We start from the raw sequence: 19113 nt of genomic DNA, 5'->3' as shown, positions 1-19113 counted from the left end.
GCCGCCCTATAGCAGAAATACTGCTACAGGGCGGCAGGGGTGCATGAAAATCACGTGTGTGTGTATATATGTGATTTTGCATTTCTGGGTCGGGGGCGCGCACCCTACCCGCGCCACCATTGGCGGCCTCACCTGTCGATCACCGGGTCCTGGGCGGTGATTCCCTGCCGGCACCCGGTGATCGCCGAGTATCACTGACTGGGGGAGAGACCTATATGTAAACAATACAGATCTCTCCCCTGTCAGCTCCTGCACATTGCTTTGTATTACTCTGCATAACATAGCTGCTTTTTAAGTCTGTAGACTGTGCTGGTCATTCCGTGATTTGAAGCCTACTGTCTTGTTTTTGTTTTCTAAGGTAGTTCTGAAACAGCTTGGAGGTATGTTTTGGGTTATTTACTTGCTATAGGATGAACCCCTGACCAACTAGGCGTGTTCGGGAGGGTATCTTATGGCACAGCAAAATGCTATGGTGATAGTTTTGGCTCAGGATGCCACTCGCTGTGCAAATCGCCAACTCTGGATCCAGAAAAAGAGCCCCAGACCATCATGCTTCCTCCCCCATGTTTGACAGTTGGGGGTTGATTTACTAAAACTGGAGCTCTGAGAATCTGGTGCAGCTTCTAACTTCAGCTTGTTCAATTAAGCATTTACAAAAAAAATGAAAGCTGAGTGGTTTCTGTGCAGAGCTGCACCAGATTTTGCACTCTCCGGTTTTAGTAAATCAATCCCTGGTGTCGCACACTGAGGAACCATCCTTTTAACCGATTCAACAGCATACAAAAACCCTGCATGATGAACTAAAGATCTAAAATTTTCATTAATCGGTTCATAAGACCACTTTCCAGTCTTCAGTAAATCACTGACAGTACTTCACAGCCCAGGCAAGCCTCTTTGTTTTCTTATTTTGCTATCTTAGCAATGGCTTTCCTACAGCCACTCGACCTGTCAAGCCTGCAGCTCGAAGTCTGCTCTTCACAGTTGAAACTGAGACTTGCTTACTTCGAGCAGTGTTAAGCTAAGCTTGAAGTTGTTGTACTGTGAGCTGCCTGTCAAGCTGTTGACTCTTAGAAATGTATCTTCTGATTCTGTTGTGACTTTGGGTCTGCCAGACCTCCTCCTGTCAGAGTTTCCTCCAGTTTCCAAGTGCCTTTTGATTGTGTAGGGAACTGTACTCACTGACACCTTGGCTTTCTTTGCAATTTCTCTAAAGGGAACACCTACATTTTTAAGGGTTATAATGATCTGCCTGTATTCCTTTTGTTAATTGCCCTTTTCCTTATCATGAGAATAATTTGCAGGACAATACTGTCCAAATAATTTGCATAAGTGGGTATAGTAACACTGTCTGTCTCAACTCTGCTTTTATACAGAGAGCTTGTAAGTAATCAACAAAAGTTGGGACAGCTGTATGAATTGTTAGCATAAATTTTCATACTTTACTTGCATTGTTGCAGAAAAACGGTGAGTTGTTAACTCATTACTACTTGTTTCATTCCTAAGAAATAAAAAAAACATTTTTCATGGGATACTGTTGCCAAGCAGGTACATGGACCCATCACATGACACGGAAGGTGTGCATAGACACATAAACAAATCTGCATGTACAACATTACAAGAAAGCTTTTTGCTCAAAATAAATGTGTTAACCTTGAGAAAGTGGGGTTGTGTGCAAGCCATCATGTTCTAACCCTTTATTCCTTCCCTGATAAAGGCCTTTTTGTATAACTGAGATGTACATTATTTTTCAGTTTTTGTTAAATGCAACTAATAGTGCTGGTCATTTTGATTTTATTTGCACTTGGAGTTTACATGAATTGCATAGGAACATGCTATGTTTTCCTGTGCCATTCACATCTTATCTGGGTGCAGTGCAATTTCAGCCAATTGATTTGAATGGGCTGAAATTGCACTAGACTGCAGTAGTACATACACTACTTTACGGAACTCACAGGAACCGAATCACATGGCACTTCTATACTGTGCAATCCGGAGCAGGCAAGCGCAGTGCTTTTTGAACGCAGTACAGGAAACACGGGTTTCCCCCACCACATTCTGGTGTGAACTGGCCCTAAAACCGCAAAATAACAGCTACGTTTGTATTGTGTTTGTGTAACTTAATATTCTTTGAACTCGTAATCCAGGATTTTAAAGAAGCCTATAATGAGAAAAATACAGAGGTTGCTTGATGTATTTAAATATATTTTCCAAGGTTAGAGCAAAGCAAGTTTATACTCACAAAATGCTTTACAACAAGTTCTCTACATACAAGTCCCAAGAGCATGCTCTTAAGTCTAAATTGTTCATAAGTCAACGCTTTCAGCCAGTGGCTGTGAGCACTGACCAGTGTGTTCTGGTGTGGGGCCCCTCCTTTGTCAGAACAGAAAGGCACAGCAGGGAAAATCGCTGCACTAACGTTGCTTGTGTTAGTACTGCGATCTTTCAGTTTTTTTATTTCTTTTCGTTCAACCCGATGGGTTGAAAGAAAAAGAGCTGAGTGTGTGTACCCAGCTTTACATGATTGGACGTGCAAACACATGTTCACATCTTGAAAGTTTGCAACTTGAACGTAGGGGACTTATTTGAAGTAGAAAAATATTTAAAATGTAACAGAAAACACTGAGTGTATATTTTCAAAGTCCCTAAAAACATACTAAAATCCCATAAACTGCAGTGGAATATGCTACGGGATAACAGATGTCTTTCGTGTGTGTGTGTGTGTGTTTGTTAGGAATTTTAAAGCTCCCTTCATTTCTGGGCGTTTTGTATCGGGCAAAATCACCATGATTCTGCCTGCGATCTCAAAACAATGACAAATCACACCACATGTGTTCAGGTGCCATTCTTTTCTTTTTCAATAGCACCTAAAACAGTGTGATTCTGTTGCGATTGCCCCATAAATCTTGCTGCAGATGTGCAAACCGCATAGTGTGAAGCTCGTAGCCCCAAAAAGAAGCCCCTGCTCCTTTTTTAGGCATCCAGTTTTGCATGGTGTGGTTTGCCACGATCTATCATGCAACAATTGCGTCAGAACCACACCGCATTTTTAGGTGCCTTTGAAAATGAATGGCAGCTGAATATGCATGGTGCACTTTGTCATTTTTTGCACAGTGTTATGAGAATCTCTGCGATTCTGCCCATGATACAAAATGCCCAGATGTGAACGGAGCCTAAACATATCCCCTCTGAGTGTTTGTTGTTACCGTCTAAATTTATTTTATACTATATCCTATGTGAGTGCAAACTTTGTTTCAATCTTGGAAACAATTTTTAAATATTGTCTTTTTCTAGTATATGTTGCACCTCAGTTTGGAGTACTGTAAGAAGGAAAAATCCTAGTACACATAAAAATATTGGCCGAAAAATACCACTTTCAAAGCGATTGTCCAATAATCTGATTGTTCGTACATAACTTTCGAGAGCCGATCATGACTGCTCATTTGAAAATATCCGAAGGGACAAGCATGAAATTTTTTCTCGTACTTTACCAGAATTAAAGATTTTCGTTTGATTAGCACAGTATTCATCCCCAATAACTCGATTGACCAAGACCGTGCATGCTCCAAAATGAAAGAATACAATACATTACATCACTTCCGAAATTGAATTCTGTCATAAGAGAATTTTTGTAACTTTAGTAACCTCTTCATTTTCTATATAAGACTAGCATACAGAAGAAAAAAAACAGACTCATTCATCCGATATTTGCATTGTGTGTATGAGGCTTTAGAATTCCTAAAAAGAGTGTCAGTGTATTTTTTTCTCTATAGCTGCTTGGAGATCTTTCCATGAATATATTGATTACCTAGCTATCTTCTCTCTGAATCACTGACTCAGAACAAGCATTCAGATCAGGAAAGTCTCACTGCGACAACTTGCTTGTTACTGTGCTGTGCTGCTATTTACTCTAAATGGAACCCTAATGCACTTTTCCAGCACACCTGTGTTGCAGTGCACTACCATGTATTGCAGTTTGTTTCCAAAAATCCTGTAATGCATGCATTTCTGGCTTGCTGTGGAGGGTTCCAATGCATAGGCTGCCTTAACACATTGCATGTTAACGCAGGACCCAACGCATTTGAGTGTAAAGCACCGTTATGGACTATGTGGGTCTGAATGGGCCCACAATGAAGTTATAACTCCTGGTCTGTATATTTTCTATGTCAGTGGTTTAGACTATACTGAAGCCACTGATAAGTGTCAGCCAGGCAACATCATTCTACAGATATCAGGAATAGTAACAATTAGACTTGCTCAGTAAAAGCTATATTACCTACAGAGAAATATTTGTGACCTTTTACATATTGTCAGCAAATGTTAAGATAAAACTCCATCACCAGATATTTGTTTAAGTTAAGGGGACCTTACAGATGGTAATAAACAGACCAGGCCTGACCTGATTGGGACTTCGATGGCTTAGGAAAGTACAGGTATAATTAATATCTAAATTTACATATCTTATAAGGTTTATCAAAAATGTTGTGGTATGTTTGGTGTGTTAATTTTGTTTTTTTCATGTTTATTCTTTGTTTGTGGCTCCTGTTCCTCTTCCAGAGAGCCATGTCCTCTAACAGATGAGCAAATGGTTGCAGGGTAAGACCAGACATTCTAAACAATATAGCTTTGTTTAGAATATGTCTCTCTCCTTATTGAGTCTTCACCTCTTCCTACTTGTTCTAAAGTCGCTTATCACAAGATAAAAAAACTCTTAACTCCAGCTTGGATATTAACATTTAACAAATTGTTACAAGCTAAATGCTAACATTTCTATGCGCAAATCTTTGCTTAATTCTGATAAAATTTTCATTTCATATTGTTCCTGTGATATAATGTAACCCAATTCAGAATAAAATCATGTTGCGTAAACCAAAACAAATCTGTAGCAATGAATTGTGAATGTGTAATAGGATAACACTATGGATTTTCTTCAGCAAGATTTCTGGTGTTCACACCAATGGCATTATAGACCACAGAATATATCTCCATAGTGTTTGTTGTTTCATGTTTCCATGCATGTTCCAGGGATCATAGCAGCCAATCAGCTTAAAAAAAGTACTGGACAGTGGCAGTTAAAGAATTGTAATTGACATTTCGTATACAAAACTTCTATTTAGCACATTGAATAAATATAGAATTAATTACTAAGGATTTTAAACTCTTTACATGGCGCACAGAGATAACCATGATAGTTTAGAGTAAAGGCAACACCCACAAACCCACAGATATGCACCATTTTATCTCTCTGAAACCATATGTTGCATATGCGTACATTCCTTTCCATGGGTGTTGTGCTTTTCTTTTTTAACCCTCACGTAACTAGACATATTCAAAATGTGTGAATACATTGAAAGTGAGATGTATGTGAAAAGAATAGCAGTCATCATATATTAGAACAGTCAAACCCCTTTCAAGCCAAAGACATTATCCTAGATCATAAGAAGTGTGTGTGTGTGTGTATTTATGTATGTATGTATATTCAATATTGAGTTGGCCCACCCTTTGCAGCTATTACAGCTTCAACTCTTCTAGGAAAGCTGTCCACAAGGTTTAGGAGTGTGTCTATGGGAATGTTTGACCATTCTTCCAGAAGTGCGTTTGTGAGGTCAGGCACTGATGTCGGACAAGAAGGCCTGGCTCACAGTCTCCTCTCTAATTCATCCCTAAGGTGTTCTATCAGGTTGAGATCAGGACTCTGTGCAGGCCAGTCAAGTTCCTCCACCCCAAATTCGCTCATCCATGTCTTTATGGACCTTGCTTTGTGCACTGGTGAGCAGTCATGTTGGAACATGAACGTGCCATTGCCAAACTGTTCCCACAAAGTTGTTAATATGAAATTGTCCAAAATTGTCCTGGTATGCTGACACCTTAGGAGTTCCCTTCATTGGAACTAAGGAGCCAAGCCCAACCCCTGAAAAACAACCCCACACCATAATCCCTCCTCCACCAAACTTTACACTTGGCACAATGCAGTCAGGCAAGTACTGTTCTCCTGGCAACTGCGCACTATGCGCATCAGCATGCGCTGACCCCGCTCTGTCATTTTACGTGGCCTACCACTTCATCGCTGAGTTGCTGTTGTCCCCAGTTACTTCCACTTTGTTATAATGCCACGAACAGTTGACCGTGGAATATTTGGTAGCAAGGAAATTTCCTGGATGGACTTATTGCACAGGTGGCAACCTATCATGGTACCACGCTTGAATTCACTGAGCTCCTGAGAGCTACCCATTCTTTCACCAATGTTTTTTAGAAGCAGTCTGCATGCCTAGGTGCTTGATTTTATATCACAAAAATAGAACAGAAACGAGCCACCCAAAATGACACAAACAGCTGGTGTCATTGTCATATCTCCGACTCACTTATATAAGTGTGGATCCATGAACCCAGAAAAATGCATGCTAAACAATATGGTAGTGTGACAAGAGCACCCCTACCTGGAGAAAGTAGGTTACTGAATGATCCACGCGGAGTAATATGATTCAAAAGAATTTCCAACAATACTTTATTTGATCACATAGATCATAAGGAGGTTAAACATGAGCACGGTGAACATGTCAAACAAATAAAATCATGTTAAAAAGCACTTGGCGTCTTCATTTTAGGGTCATCTTAGCAAATAGAGTACCATATAAGGCAATGTAGGGTAATGGTAAGATAATTATCCTAGATTTCCATGAGTTTCCAACTTATATTAGAGTGAGCCATGTATTCAGCAGATATGTTCCCAATGTACGTCAGGAGCCTCCTGGTATGTGAAAGCTGGAACACAGAAATACATAGTGTATGTATAAAAATATAGGAGCCGAATCACATCTAAGGCTCACCAGGCCTCCCTCTACAGTAGTCAATGGATACTTCTATTACCTTCTCAAGGATGAGGCTATCAAACCCGCTTCTCAAATGTGGGGACTTCCTGGGTAACCACCCCAAGTGAAACAAGGTCCACAGTACCAAATGATTCTGGGGATATATATAAAAAATGAATGTATAGATCACAGGCATCAAGTAAACCATGAAAACAAAAAACACAATGTGGGTATATTACCATCAATAAAGATCAAGAGGACTCCCGTCGACTTGAAATAGGATCAGGTCCTTGATGCTTGTTCAAAAGGTGCATATGGGGGTGGAGAGCCAGGTAGTCACAGTGCGTGGATTCCAAACATATGTAATATGTATTAGCAGGCCATGGATACCTGAGTCTATATACCCAATGAAGGGTTTCCAAAAATTACTCAAATTGAGAAAATTGTTGCGGTTTCATAAGGGTATGGCTATGTCACAGCATATAATACCTGAGTAGGATAGCGTATATATACATGTATATTATCCTCCTAAGAGGATTTCCAAAAAATTCCCCGAATATACAGGGTATATTATAGTTCTGACGAAGTCTGCGGTGATTGGCGGACGAAACGCGTCAACGTATTGACGTCACTACGCTCGGCGTCTTCATAGGGTGCGGCGCCCACGAGGCGGGAAGGAACGGCGGTGTCACAGCTCCCTGCTAGGAAGGCACAAGGCCCTCTGAAAACTACCATAAGGCTACTATTACAGCGGTTCGCAAACGGCAATCCCCTAGGGGAACATACCTTCCACCGGTGGCAAGTTATCTAAGCTTACAGCTGTTTAGTTTATAGAGCATTAATGGTGTTAAGAAGGCATATCATATGGGCCTAATTTACCCTGTATATTCGGGGAATTTTTTGGAAATCCTCTTAGGAGGATAATATACATGTATATATACGCTATCCTACTCAGGTATTATATGCTGTGACATAGCCATATCCTTATGAAACCGCAACAATTTTCTCAATTTGAGTAATTTTTGGAAACCCTTCATTGGGTATATAGACTCAGGTATCCATGGCCTGCTAATACATATTACATATGTTTGGAATCCACGCACTGTGACTACCTGGCTCTCCACCCCCATATGCACCTTTTGAACAAGCATCAAGGACCTGATCCTATTTCAAGTCAACGGGAGTCCTCTTGATCTTTATTGATGGTAATATACCCACATTGTGTTTTTTGTTTTCATGGTTTACTTGATGCCTGTGATCTATACATTCATTTTTTATATATATCCCCAGAATCATTTGGTACTGTGGACCTTGTTTCACTTGGGGTGGTTACCCAGGAAGTCCCCACATTTGAGAAGCGGGTTTGATAGCCTCATCCTTGAGAAGGTAATAGAAGTATCCATTGACTACTGTAGAGGGAGGCCTGGTGAGCCTTAGATGTGATTCGGCTCCTATATTTTTATACATACACTATGTATTTCTGTGTTCCAGCTTTCACATACCAGGAGGCTCCTGACGTACATTGGGAACATATCTGCTGAATACATGGCTCACTCTAATACAAGTTGGAAACTTATGGAAATCTAGGATAATTATCTTACCATTACCCTACATTGCCTTATATGGTACTCTATTTGCTAAGATGACCCTAAAATGAAGACGCCAAGTGCTTTTTAACATGATTTTATTTGTTTGACATGTTCACCGTGCTCATGTTTAACCTCCTTATGATCTATGTGATCAAATAAAGTATTGTTGGAAATTCTTTTGAATCATATTACTCCGCGTGGATCATTCAGTAACCTACTTTCTCCAGGTAGGGGTGCTCTTGTCACACTACCATATTGTTTAGCTTGATTTTATATATCTGTGGCCATGGAGGTGATTGGAACACCTGAACACAATGATTTGGAGGGGTTTCCCAAATCAGCGCAGAAGTCACCAACTGTCTTCATAGTCAATAGCTAAAGACCTCCAAACTTTGCGGCCTTCAGCTTCATGGAATGGGTTTTCATGGCTGAGCAGCTGCATCCAAACCTTACATCACCAAGTGCAATGCAAAGCGTTGGATGCAGTGGTGTAAAGCATGCCGCCACTGGACTCTAGAACAGTGAAGATGTGCTCTCTGGAGTGAGGGATAATGTTTCTCTGTCTGGCAATCCGATGGATGTGTCTGGGTTTGGCGGTTGCCAGGAGAATGGTACTTTCTTGGCTGCATTGTACCAAGTGTAAAGGGGGATTATGGTGTGGGGTTGTTTTCAGGGGTTGGACTTGGCCCCTTAGTTCCAGTGAAGGGTTAAGGCGTCAGCATACCAAGATATTTTGGACAATTTCATGGTCCCAACTTTGTGGGAACAGTTTGGGGATGGTCCCTTTCTGTTCTCACATGACTGCGCACCAGTGTACAAAGCAAGGTCCATAAAGACATTAATGAGTGAGTTTGGGGTTGAGGAAGTTAACTGCCCTGCACAGAGACCTGACCTAAAAACATAAGAACACGTTTGGGATGAATTAGAGTGGAGATTGCGAGCCAGGCCTTCTTGTCTGACATCAGTGCCTGACCCCACAAATGCACTTCTGAAAGAATGGTCAAACGTTCCCATAGACACACTCCTAAACCTTGTGGACAGCCTTCCCAGAAGAGTTAAAGCTGTTATAGCTGCAAAGGGCGGGCCAACTCAATATTGAACCCTACAGACTAAGACTGGGATGCCATTAAAGTTCATGTGTGTGTAAAGGCAGGTGGCCCAATATTTTTGGTAATATAGTGTGTGTGATAGATAGATATATTATAGAGAGAGGTGTGTGTGTGTATGTGTGTGTGTATGTATATATACACACACACACACACACACACACACACACACACACACACTCACACTCACACTCACACTCACACTCACACTCACACTCATACACACACACACACTGTGATCACCAGTGTGTTGATTTCAACTGTAAGTCTTACTTTACATTTTGCTGTGCTTAGGCAAGACTGGTATAGTGGTTAGTATTCTTACAGCACTGGTGTCATGGGTTTGAATTCTACCATGAATTTTTTGTTCTCTTGTGTTTGTGTGACTATTCTGATTATTTATCTGTCACTCATAACATATAAATTACATCTATAAATACAAATACTGCAACTGTGCTAGATGGGATGTAGAGTATATAGTTTTTTTTTTTTTTAGTCCTCTCCTTAAGTCTCTCCTTTTTCTTCTTTTTTTTTTTTTTTTTTTTTTTTAAACCAAGTTTTATTATTTTTCTTTATTTTAATACAGTTCACTTAATATTTAGACTCGTATCTAACGTAGGTGTTTAATCTAGTGCCTATTTGGCTAACTTAGGTTATTGCCCATTCACATATATGCGGATTGGATGTGGTTTGAACGGCATCCAATCCACATGACATGTGAAATAGCATTGCTTCCTATCACATATGTCTGGTGCACTTCCAATGCAGATTCAGTGTGGACTCAATGTGATTTAAAAAAAAGACTCGTATGATTTTTGAGCAGTGCAGTCTGGTTCAGGTACGGATTACAGGCTATTGACTTCTATGGGAACCGATTCTAAACCTGACGTGTGAACAGGATAGAATCCTGAGCTGATATTGTCCTGAACCTGATGTAAACCTGACCCGGTGAACACCTACTGTGTCAGTTAGCTGTGAAACCTGAGCTTCAGTTCGCACCGCACATGTGTGAATCAGCACTGTGGTTTGCAACGTGCATTTAATTTTGCAATATTCAATTTAATGAATGTCTTTTAGTAACTGTTCTATAAAGAGAACAGAGAATACTATGATGCAGTTTCACCTATCTATTGATAGACAAAAAAAAACAAGAAAAACTGCAGCACACCCAAATTATTGTGATAGTAAAATGGGTATTGTTCGACTTATTTCTTTGATAATGTGGGGATTGAGCAGCATCTTTGGTGGCTGCATAGGTGAGTACAGCAAAGTCCATTGGCTGTTAGAGTCTTTAGGAGTCTGTACATTTGGCAGGCTAGTTATGACATTACTTGCTGGATGCAGTGGCATCTTGAATATAGTAATAAAAAAACTCATTCTTTCTTTAACTGTCATTTTTCAGTAGTTGAGTTGTGTACATAGTAATAAACGAATCATGTAATTTATCAGTAATTAATGTAATTGTATGTCATGTTCATGGCTTTCTGATAACAGCACTTTTTTCTCAGTATATATGATTCTGTGCAGAGCATGGGCTTAAAAAGCATGCAGTTGCAATGTAATTCTTTCAATGTCCTTACAATTCTTCTTTATTACAGAATTAAAATATTATAGCCCCTAAAAATGTTATTCCTAACCTTTGGTCCTATATGTTGTCTGTTAAAGATTTTCAGATGTTATACTGGCAACAATTTTGGCTACAAAGTCAGATATGTGTGGTAAAAAGTTTGAACTGAAGATAGACAATGTCCGTTTTGTGGGTCATCCAACTTTGCTTCAGCATGCACTGTGCCAGGTAAAATTACCTTTAATAAATGGTCAGATTGCTGTAGTGCTACGTACATTTGGGACAAACAATTTTTCAGAATGTGATAATCTTAGAGATGATGTTGTATTTTACATTGCATGGTATTTTGTAAAGCTAAGTCCATCTGTCCAAATTTAGGATTGGGGTGTAACATAAAACATGGTTATAGTCACACCCTTCCACCCCCAAACGGGTCCCTCTCTTGTAGAAATTGGGGGGTTCTTCTCTCTGCAGGCTCCTGACTTTTTTTTTTTTTTTTTTTTAATTTTGCGCAGCTGTGTGTGGCTTCACCCACATAACCTTTTCATTCATTCACATCTCTGAATGAAAAAAACAAGTCCTGTCCTCCACCGTGACAGAGCGACTTGTAGTTCTCAATAGTTGCGCTTGTAGTCCGTTCACACATTCTTCTGCCCCAAAACTGAAGCTCCTTACCTTGGCGTGGACCTTTGGGTGGGGGAATCATCTGCAGGAGCCAGAGCATTGCATCTGTGATGCACTGATCATGATTGCAGTGCTTTTCAGGCTCCAGTGCAAACAAAAGTAAATAGATAAATGCACAATTATTAATAATGGATATCGGTGCATGTTGTCACGATCAGGGGTCAGGCTCAAAGACCAGCTGCTATAGCAGTAGAAAGGCTCACCTGAAACCAGCAGGATAGGTACACAGGCAGATCACCGTGGCAGAGGAGTGGGATCACCCAAGGTGCGGAGTCTTAAGTACCAACCGATGTTCACCAGAGCTCCTGATGGTGGAGATGGATTTTGCTGTGTGTTAGTACCAGGTCGCGGTCCTCAGGATCACCCCACCAGGAGGTGAGCAAGCGGAGGTCCAGTAGTGTATAAGCAGGTAAAGATCAAATGGAAGCATGGTCAGTAAACAAGCCAAAGTCGGTAATGAGCAGTCACAGGTTGGGATCAGGTAGAAGCGTAGTCGAGAATGAGCCAAGGATCAATAACGAGTGGTAGCAAAATATGGATAACAGAGACGATAAGGAGCACGATACTTGAGCAGCTCAATGGGACAATCATATGGGCGATAAGGAGGTAATTGATCTGCATTTTTCTTGTCACAGGCATTCTGGAACTCATGGTATTGTGGGGGCAAGTTGTCATATGACTAGCTACTATATCAATTTGCGATTCCTTGGCCAGCAAAGAACGTGGTCGACAAAGTTTCCTACAATATTTTTCACAGTGGGGGGACGTAAAGTTTAAAGTCCGTGCTCACCAGTTGATGGAGGGATTGTGAGTGGAGAACCAAGAAATGCCAGGATGATAGGAAACCTGGGTGACGTAATCAGCTGAAAGCTGATGGTCTCACAATGGTCAGCCTTAAACTGCAGTACCAGGGGAACCGGTTTATGGGTAACAGGTCCTGAAGATAAGGGTGAACCATCAACTGTTTCCATGTCAATAGGGGTAAATGTATATCTTGCTTGAATATTGTTGCTGTGGGCAAATTCTATATCCATAAAGTTCCCCCCAGCCCCGAAGTCCAGGCATAGCTGAGCAGGAGATTTCACGGCCCTCAGAGACAAGTTTAATGGGGATGACAAAATGAGAGAGTAGAGAGTTCACGTTATTTTCTTCAGGAATCAGTGGGGAGACAGACTGGCTAATAGAGTTTATTTGTTCAGGCACAATCACATCAGCCATAGCAATTGTTCTTCTAACTTTGTTAGGACAATTAACTGCATAATGACCAGAGTCCCAACAATATAGACATAAGTTCTCTGAACGTCTTCGCTCTCTCTCTCTCCTGAATGGAAATGGATCTCTTGATAGCATCAACCTGCATAGGCTCGATAGTGTTAGAACCCAGAGAGACTTTTGAATCCTGCTGAACAAATGGACTAGCAGAGAGATGCATGCCACTCTTATTTCCAAACATTCCCAGCCTCTCCTTCCTTCATTCTGTAAGTCTTTGATCAATTCGGATATATAATTGGATGAATTACTTAAGATCATTAGGAGTATCTACTCTGGCAAGCTCATCCTTTACCTGTTCAGAAAGCCCTTGGCGGAACTGGCTTTTTTGTGCTGCAGGATTCCAAGTGGTATCTGCGATCCAACATCTGAATTTGGCTGTGTATTCAGCAACAGAGCGTTTACCCTGCCGCAGACTATGCAACTTTGCTTCGGCAGTAGCACAACAGTTGGGATCATCAAAAACCTGATTCATCGCGGTCAAAAAGGTATCAAAATTATTCCGAGTGCCATTGTCTTATTCTATATAAGGGGAGGCCCAAGCTAGAGCTTCCCCAGTCAGAAGTCCAATAATAAACATCTCCTTTTTTTTTCCTGAAGGAAATGCAGCAGGGTTCATTTGGAAAGATATATGACATTGATTAACCACTTGACCTCCAGAGGATTTACCCCCCTTAATGACCAGGCCTCTTTTTGCTACTCGGCGCTGCACTAATTCAACTGATAATTGCGCGGTCATGCAATGCTACACCCAAACGAAATTTACGTCCTTTTTTTCACACAAATAGAGCTTTCTTTCGTTGGTATTTGATCACCTGTGCGCTTTTTATTTTTCACGCTATAAACAAAAAAAGGCCAAAAATTTTGAAGAAAAACAATATTTTTTACTTTCAGCTATAAAAAATATATAGTAAACTCAAAGTTGGTTATACATTTAGGCCAAAATGTATTCTGCTACATGTTTTTGGTAAAAAAAATCCCAATAAGTGTATATTGATTGCTTTGTGTGAAAGTTATAGCATCTACAAACTATGGTATAGATACTGCAATTTACGCCATTTTTTTGCTATACAGCACTGTGCTAGTTTAACGGACAATTGCGCGGTCATGCAATATGGTACATAAATGAAATTTACATCCTTTTTTTCCCACAAATTGAGCTTTCTTTCGGTGGTATTTGATCGCCTGTGCGGTTTTTATTTTTTGTGCTATAAAAAAAAATAAGGCTGACAATTTTGAGGAAAAAAAACAATAATGGAATTTTTGCTATAAAACATGTCCAGTAAAAAAAAATTTAAAAATCAAATTTAGTCATAAATTTCTGTCAAAATGCATTCTGCGACATGTCTTTGCTTAAAAAAAAACCCCAATATGTGTAAATTAATTGGTTTACGTGAAAGTTATAGCGTTTACAAATGGCGGAAAGATACTGGGATTTTTTAATTTTTTTTTATACTAATAATGGCGGCGATCAGCGACTTATGGCGGCGATCAGCGACTTATGGCGGGACTGCGGCGGACATTCTGACATTGGGGGGTACTGACTTGGGGTCACTGACATCCCCAGTGACACCAATACAGTGATCAGTGCAAAAAAAAAAAACACTGACACTGTACTAATGGCACTGGGGAGGAAGGGGTTAAGTTTATTATTCAGGGAAAGGCTTAACTATGTGAGGGGAGTGTTTTACTAGGGGGCAGGGGTGTGTACTGCAGGGAACACCGCTGATCGGGGGAGAGAAACTCTTCTGTCCCGTTCAGCGTGTCCTGGAGCTGTCAGGGAACTGACAGAAAGCACAGCTACTGCAGCTGTGCTCTCTGTCAGCGATTGCCGCCGTTCGCCGGGACATAGCCGGTAACGACCGGCTGTGACCCGGCGACTGACATCCGCGGCTGTGATCAGTGGGACAGGTAGGGCGCCGGCGCACCTCGTGCGCGCCCCCTACCTGTTTACAAAGCACACGTTTTAAAACGTGCTTTTGCCCAGCCGTGCCGCCCTGCCGCTGTATTTCTACAGTGGCTGGGCGGAATGTGGTTAGGGAAACCCCTGTAGTGGCGGCAGTCTCCATTAAACTTAGATGGTTGGGGCTGGTGCATATGTAAGTTGGTATCATCTCGGTCCAGCAGTTGTCTCTTGCAGAGTATGAATCTCTCCCTGTTGCCTATCCACTAGTTTGGCAACTTTTTCTTGATGGGTAACCCCGAATTCCTGCAGCTCAGCAATTTACTGCCTAAGAGGAGCCACAACGTTTGCTATAGCAGTCTCCATGTTTGGGCCAGATTATTCTGTTACGATCAGGGGTCAGGCTCAAAGACCAGCTGCTATAGCAGTGGAAAGGCTCACTTGAAACCAGCAAGATAGGTACACAGGCAGGTCACAGTGGTGGAGGAGTGGGATCACCCAAGGTGCAGAGTCTTAAGTACCAGCCAGTGTTCACCAGAGCTCCTGATGGTGGAGATGGATTTTGCTGCGTGTTAGTACCAGGTCGCGGTCCTCAGGATCACCCCACCAGGAGGTGAGCAAGCGAAGGTCCAGTAGCATATAAGCAGGTAAGGATCAAACGGAAGCGTGGTCAGTAAACAAGCCAAGGTCGGTAATGAGCAGTCGCAGGTTGGAATCAGGCAGAAGCGTAGCTGAGAACAAGCCAAGGGTCAATAACGAGTGGTAGCAAAATATGGATAATAGCAGAGAAGATAAGGAGCACGATACTAGCTGAAGAGCACAATAATCTGGCAAACAGGAAGTTCAGAGACATGGCTTATATCAGGAAGTTCATGGGAGGAGCAAGCAGTTCAAGGTTCATGATAAACAAGGTCAAGGTAGGATCATCCAAATAATTTTCAAGGGAGCTCTCCAGCATTCCAGGTGGCTCAGCAAGAAGAAACATTGCCACTCACCGCAGAAGGCCCAGGTTCAGACCCAGGCTCTGACACATGTATTTGCATGTATTTTTCTTTTTTCCTGGCATATATATTTTGTCGGTTGTTATTCTCCAATCTGTGGCTATTCTATTGCATATCTTGTCCTGTACTTGTCGTGTGTGTGTTTTTTTTTTTTTGTCTCAATAAACATGAGGTTACATGCACAAGAACATGTTCAGGTGCAAGGTTGGTCTTGCGCAAAATATCTGCCATTTTCCAATGCCAGTGGAGCTGCAGGTTACACGTACAACTGGACACAATAAAAACAAGGCTTATTGCCCTATCTACACCTTGGTACTGTGTTAACCAACAAATACCAGTGCATGTGAACAAATCCTAACAGAAATTGCAGATTGGGGACAGAAGTAATTTTATAGCCCGATTTCTACATTTAAAATGATAAATTGTATATTGTAAAACTTATTTCTGTTTGTACTACAGGTGTCAAAAACTGATCCTTCACCGAAGAGGGAAATGCCCACAATGATACTCTTTAATGTGGTCTTTGCTTTAAGGGTAAGCAATTTCTAGTGTACAGATTAATATTGATATGGGTATTTATTTATTAAATATCCCTTTTTATTTATTAAATGTGTACCTAAAGTTAAAAGTATGTAACGATTGGAGCCTTTGTCAGGATTTTATTGTTGACTGTGTCCCCACCGATGAGCTTCACCCGTTTTTATTGTCCTAGTAAATTAAGGAAAATCACAAATTTTGGACCCCAAAGTCGCATGACAAGTCACACAAATGTAAATGGGCTGTCTAAGAAAGGAATTGCTCTTTCTTAGCAGCCATAAAGTAAAGATAATACTTCCTAATGGAACAAATAATAATAATAAAACAAAAAAACTGACAAGGTTTTAATTATTCCCTACTTTTAATACAAAAGGAAATGTGTTTAGATATACTCGAACAAAGCTCTGTTTTGAGCCATATGTGAAAGATGTGTGCTGTAAAATTGTTTTATATTGTGTTTGTATACATGGTCTCTTGTTTTGAACAACTATCTGTGATGATGAAAAAAAACAAAAAACAAAACTGCTATGCATGCAATTCTCAACTGACAGTCCCCTGGCTTTCTCACGTCAGTACTCAAGCACATCAAAATGGAAATACAGGCATACCTCAGTTTACCATTTTAATTCATTCTGCGGGACTTTTTGTATAGTGAAAAATTCATAAACCGAAACTCCTTTTACCACAGGAACGCACTGAAAACCAATTAATCCGTTCCTAAGGTCAGAAAAAAGTAAACGCTACTAAAACATCACATGAGTTGTTTTATCAAGGGGGGGGGGGGTGGATATGAATGACCAGATGTTACAGCCCTACTTAGCCACTAGGAGATCAAATTATTGGTATAAAAAGGTGCACTCAAAGATCCCTAACCTACCTGAAATACCAAGAGGACATTTTTACAGCCCTTCTTTATCTGCATGGCCATGCCCTTGAATACATTTGCTCTGATTCAGTGACCAGACTCCATGAGAAGCATTTTCCTGATATCCTCCCTCTTACCCAAATGAGCCCCAAACCTCCCAAAAAATGTGTATGTTCCAGTAATGGAATTTGACATGACACCGGATACTAGTTTCCCCAATGTTCCTCCCAGCCAGGCCTCTGACTTGGAGAGTGCTTCTGGATCTATCACACATCACTACACTATTAGGGAAGTATGTGTGAAGTGAAGATATTTCTCCAGTGTCCGCTATCTATTTCCCTGTATGACCTGACTGTTTCTCGACGATGCCTCTGCTTGCTGCCTGAACTGACACTGGACTGTTTATTGATGATGCCTCTGCCTGCCGCTTGAACTATCAACCACGTTTCTGTCTTCCACACAGAGTGACCTCGGCCTGTTAATCGACCATGCTCTTTGCCTGCCTCCTGAAATGATCTTTTGCCCTGTCACTGTATTAGCTGTATTAGTGGGATTCAAGACCACAAAGATGTCTCACGTATGTGAGGCACCCCAAAATAGTTTTTCCGAGTGGAGAAAACTAAGTTTTTGGCTTTCTCTGGGCTTTGTAATTCTCAGATTAGGGTCTGTCGACTGGAGGCTTCGAAGAGATTTGGAAAGAAGCCTCTACCCCTGTGTCCAGGTCTTAAATGACCAAGTCCCTAAGCCTGATGTTTCTGCCTGCTGCCATCTGACTCTGGCCTGTTTATCGACCATGCATCTGCCTGCCACCTGAACTGACCACACCACTGCCTGCTACCTGTATTGCCTGCTTATAGACCATGTTCCTGCCTACTGCCATGACCAATACTTTGCCTGCTGCCTGGACAATTCCTTTGGCTGTTGCTGACCACATCTCTGCCTGCTTCCTGGACCAGTACTTTGGCTGTGCTGGCAATAACTCTGCTTGCTGCCTGAACGGTCTATGGATAGAATTCCTGCCTGCTATCTAGGCGTTTTCTTTTGTTGTCGATGACCACGTCCCTGCCTGCTGCCTGGACCAGTGCTCTCCTATATGGACAACTGCACTACTAAAACCACAGGCAATATTTTGTTTACCTTTTGCTCAGCAGAATGTGTTTTGAGGTGTAGTTCTTGTTATGTACTTGCTGTGTTAGAATCCTGAAGCTGTTACTTGGATGTTGGGCCTCTGGATGCCAGGCTGTGGGAAAGTCTTACACATGTGGTATCATCATACTCAGGAGGGGTAGCAGAATGTGTTTTGGGGGTGTAGTTTCAAGTATCGATATGTTGCCTGAGATAAATAACCTGTTTTTAATATGACAATTGTGTGAAAAAAATACAAATTTTATGTACTTCATTTTCCAAAGAATTGTAGGAAAAAAAATGACTGCTTCAAAAAACTCACCTTGCCTCTTACTAAATACATTGGATTGTCTGCTTTCCTAAAAGGGGTCATTTGGGGAGTATTTGTACTGTCCTGGCTTGTTAGTATCTCAAGAAATTAGATAGGCCGTCAGTACATCGAGTGTGATCAATATTCAGTGATTGGTGCCATGTGTATAATATACATGAATTTGGGTTATCTTTACCAAAGCAATGTAGCAGTATAATTTTTGGCCACAATTTTTGAAGAAAAATTACTTATTTGCAAAAATTTTTTATGCCAGAAGCAAAGAAAATGCGTTTTTTTTTTCTTCTCATTTTTTGGTCCGATTTTTGGCTTCCAACAGTTCTTTTCTTATTG

General features: G+C 41.1%; 1 protein-coding gene across 7 annotated transcripts in view; it reads left to right on the top strand.

The window, feature by feature from the left end:
* NPRL3 (NPR3 like, GATOR1 complex subunit) overlaps positions 1 to 19113 on the top strand; it is a 249808-nt gene that overhangs the window by 108867 nt on the left and 121828 nt on the right. For 6 of the 7 annotated variants that reach the window (XM_089691819.1, XM_089691772.1, XM_089691798.1 and 3 more), the window contains 3 exons: positions 4555 to 4593; positions 11167 to 11296; positions 16385 to 16459. In XM_089691819.1, coding sequence (XP_089547945.1) covers positions 4555 to 4593; positions 11167 to 11296; positions 16385 to 16459 — 244 coding nt within the window. The remainder of the gene's footprint in view (positions 1 to 4554; positions 4594 to 11166; positions 11297 to 16384; positions 16460 to 19113) is intronic. The other variant, XM_089691789.1, reaches the window with a different exon arrangement.

This window comes from Staurois parvus, unplaced genomic scaffold (assembly GCF_062004578.1).
Source record: "Staurois parvus isolate SC_StPar_1 unplaced genomic scaffold, SC_StPar_1.0 ptg000022l, whole genome shotgun sequence".
NCBI lineage: Eukaryota > Metazoa > Chordata > Amphibia > Anura > Ranidae > Staurois > Staurois parvus.
Note: the sequence above shows the minus strand (reverse complement) of the source record. Positions and strands in the feature narration are given on the sequence as shown.